At 29.6% G+C, this 3,588-nt stretch overlaps 1 protein-coding gene across 1 annotated transcript; it reads left to right on the forward strand.

Annotated features, from left to right (window-relative positions):
- The first annotated feature begins 889 nt into the window (after positions 1-889).
- LOC106692010 (peroxiredoxin-6-like) lies at positions 890-3,244 on the forward strand. The gene is made up of 3 exons (XM_014437915.3): positions 890-1,065; positions 2,844-3,061; positions 3,145-3,244. The coding sequence occupies exons 1-3, from the start codon at positions 916-918 to the stop codon at positions 3,227-3,229; spliced, it is 453 nt and encodes a 150-aa protein (XP_014293401.1). The 5' UTR covers positions 890-915; the 3' UTR covers positions 3,230-3,244.
- The last annotated feature ends 344 nt before the right edge of the window (positions 3,245-3,588 follow it).

Here is a 3,588-nt window from a genome sequence, read left to right on the forward strand (position 1 = left end):
TTGCCAATGTTCGGGCTACTCGTAACAAACCAACTCAGAGCTGAAATTTCATGTGAAAATGTACCTCAGAATACACCTACGTACTAAATTACCTTGCCGCTTTCCAACCCTCTACTTTTATTCATCCTTCGGAACAAATAAGCTGAAATTCAGTATGTAGAGTGATTTTCTAAGCCGAGAACAATGCTGCACTGAGAAATTGGGGGGTAGATTTTAATTTGTAACGGCTTTCATATGCGCATACGATATATAGCGTTGGCTAAAGGAACACTACAAATAGCGTCTCAACGCCGCCTAGAATATGTTCCAAGACGACCAAGTCATTGTATTTCGATCAAGACCAGTATTTAACTACATATAATTTTTGTGAATACTCTTTTTCTAAAACTGGACCATTTGCATTGACTGACCGACATATCAAAACGTGGTGAAAGAATCAATCGGTCTGAGGCAATGAAAGTAACATTTTTGTAGGATTGAGTATTATAAACCTCTAATACATTTTGTTTTTATATTATATCTACTTTTTTCTCTGAACATGGCATTGATTATGAAAAATACATCTTTTTTAACTTGTGAAACAAAATATAAATTTCAGTATTGGTCAGATAATCCTCATAGAAATTTCAAGCTTATAAAATTATTCAACCTAAATCAATGTGTTATTAATCCAGATAATCACTTTATCATGTCAATGCATATGTCAATACCAGCCAAAAACGTATTTAGAAACTAAAATTTCTTTCGCAAATAAAATTTGTTTTGACTATTTAGAGATTATCTGGACAAACCTAACATTAGATAAAAATAACGAATTTGGTTATTATAACACATTTTCTACAAAATTTGAAAAAGGAAATTTAAAACGATTTTAATACATATTTGAAATGATAATAATTTTGTTTTAGTTGGTGCATGCTCTTCTCACATCCTGCCGACTTCACACCTGTCTGCACAACTGAGCTTGGAAGAATTGCTGTACACAAAAATGAATTCTGTAAGAGGAATGTTAAGATTGTTGCACTTTCTTGTGACAAAATTCAAGCTCACACCGATTGGGTCAATGTGAGTATAAATTCTTTAATAAGTATTTAACATATAACTGCTTCGCCTTGATAGTGGCATAACTTTAAAAAAAAAATTAGTTTTCATTTTTATTTTGTATTAAACATATTCCAAAGTTAATAATAATAATATTCTTTAATTATTCTGAGATTGGTCCTTTTAGAATAATATTACAAGCACGAAAATTAGGCTTTAAAGCCTTAGAGTAAAATAAAAAAAATGAAATTACAGAACATTATTACAGAACACCTACCAAAAATGGGTTAGTAACAAAAATAATCTGTAGGATATACTCAGAAGAGAAAATAATGTTTGAAATATGTCCAACACAAAATACAATTAAAAATTTTCTATCTAAGTTGTGCCAATATCAAAGTAAAGCAGTGCTAGATTGTTCGTTGTTTTTATGGGAGATCAATGTACTTAGAATAATTGGTTTTGAATTTTATTTCATAAATATATGAAATAATTATTACATTTGTATATATATTAATAATTAATTGTATTATTTCAAATTATGAAGAAGATGGTTAGGGGAGATAGCGTAATTATTTTATATTCTTATTTCCTTTCATTACTATTTTATTTTATCTTTACTTTCATTAGTATAAAAAATGTTTACATAACTTTAACCCTACCTTAATTTACCTTTTTGTATCTTATCCTATGTCAAAATATTTTATTTACTTTTGGACCTTTTTAGCCCTGACGAAGCTCACTAAATTAGGCAAATAAATAGTTGTTAACTAATTTTGTTCACTTTTGACCACACCTCTCACCATCTTCTTCATAATTATCACATTTGGTTCGAGATATTGAGATATTCTTGTAGCATGTATTGTATACTGAGAAAAATAAAACAATAGTATTTTAAAAATAAAATAAAAACTAGACTGCCATTGATAATACTTTGATTATATTTGTTTGGTTCGCTTATGTTAATATCTGTTTTTGTTTTTTTTTATAACTACCTATTTCAGTTATTAGAGGGTATTTTAAATTAATTAATAAATAGCTTTCTTCCTTGGGATTGGGAATGTTTAATACACATTTTAATAACTGAAGTAATATCAACTTGCACGCATTTGAACTCTAAACTACATTCATTAAGTAAATAAAAAAAGCAATTCATAAAAAACAATAAATTCATTAAATTTTTTAAAAATATAAATCGATTTAAATTTTTTTTAATCACACTTTGAAGATTTTATTTATTTATTGACATTTACAACTGTATAAAAAATACAACAAGCAAATTTGAAGTAAGATCATAATGTTATAAAACAGCATGTAGAAAAACTACCCAGTAGTAGAACTCTAAAAACATTTTACAATATAAGGTCACGAGGTCATCTTCTTTTCAGGCGCCTCAGAGGATTGCCAGGAATGGAAGAGGAAGCAAGGTTAGAAACTAGTGGGTTTGGGTGGTTAATACTTAGGGAGTTTATAATGGAAGGAATGATATCGGGTTCGGGCTAGGTCGGTTACATAGGGAACTGTAGGTCTTTATGGATGGTTTTATTAGTAACAAAATAAGGAGCATTGAGGATTTTATGAAGGATTTTGGACTGTAACGATTGGAACTTAGAAGATAATTATGAAAAATTAGATTTAAGAGAATGTATATGGTGATAAGCATTTAATGAACAGTGTTTTATGTCATATTTCATTTAATGACCAGAGCCAATACTGATTCAAAATATATTGACCATAAATAGTAATGGTTCTGGTATAATGATGTTTTCAACACAATAATAATAGCTCACACCTTTTGCTAGGATATAAAATCATACTGTCAGGATATTCCCGGAGACTTCCCTTATCCCATAATCTCTGATGAAACCCGAGAGATTGCAGTCAAGTTGGACATGCTCGATGAGAGAGATCGTGATAATGAAGACACTGCCATGACAGTGAGAGCTCTGTATATAATAGACCCGGAGAAGAGGCTCAGGCTTTCCATGGTGTACCCAACTTCGACAGGCAGAAATGTTGAGTGAGTTAAACTGTTTTTAAAATGATATAATTTTTATTCGAGGCATATCAGCTGTCTTATTTATTTTGTTTTGTGTGTTACAGTGAGATACTGAGAGTAATCGATTCACTTCAGCTGACTGATAGATTGAAAGTGATTGCAACTCCAGCAAACTGGGTGGTATGTTGAATTATAGATTAATTTTATTTCATATGTTGGTACATCTTAACAGACCACAACAAAAGTTCTTGCATTCCACTATTTCAATTCCTTTAATAATATGAAACATTCTTAAATTTATTAATTCATTTAGTTTGAACAATTAGCAAAATATTACAATTTAATTAATCAAAAATTTATTGCCTTTAAAATTCATTTATTAAGTATATGAATTTGTTCTATCTACTTCAGTGATAAACTGTCCAATCTTTCTTGAAGCAGTCCTCTACTTCACAGTTCATTCTTCTTTCGTTTTAATTTATAGATTCACTAGAGATTAAGAGATAAAGATGTAACTTGTCAGATAAACTTCTGAAGGAACTGTCATT

The sequence above is a fragment of the Halyomorpha halys genome, unplaced genomic scaffold, assembly GCF_000696795.3.
Source record: "Halyomorpha halys isolate HHAL.00 unplaced genomic scaffold, Hhal_1.1 Scaffold6963.1, whole genome shotgun sequence".
NCBI classification, from domain to species: Eukaryota; Metazoa; Arthropoda; class Insecta; order Hemiptera; family Pentatomidae; genus Halyomorpha; species Halyomorpha halys.

What these genes read in the sequence shown, in the direction of transcription:
- LOC106692010 (XM_014437915.3), top strand. Translation starts at nt 916, where the DNA reads ATGCTCTTCTCACATCCTGCCGACTTCACACCTGTCTGCACAACTGAG. An exon ending in CTCACACCGATTGGGTCAAT is followed by an intron (nt 1,066 to 2,843) that starts GTGAGTATAAAT and finishes ACCTTTTGCTAG; the next exon opens with GATATAAAATCATACTGTCA. An exon ending in TCGACAGGCAGAAATGTTGA is followed by an intron (nt 3,062 to 3,144) that starts GTGAGTTAAACT and finishes TGTGTGTTACAG; the next exon opens with TGAGATACTGAGAGTAATCG.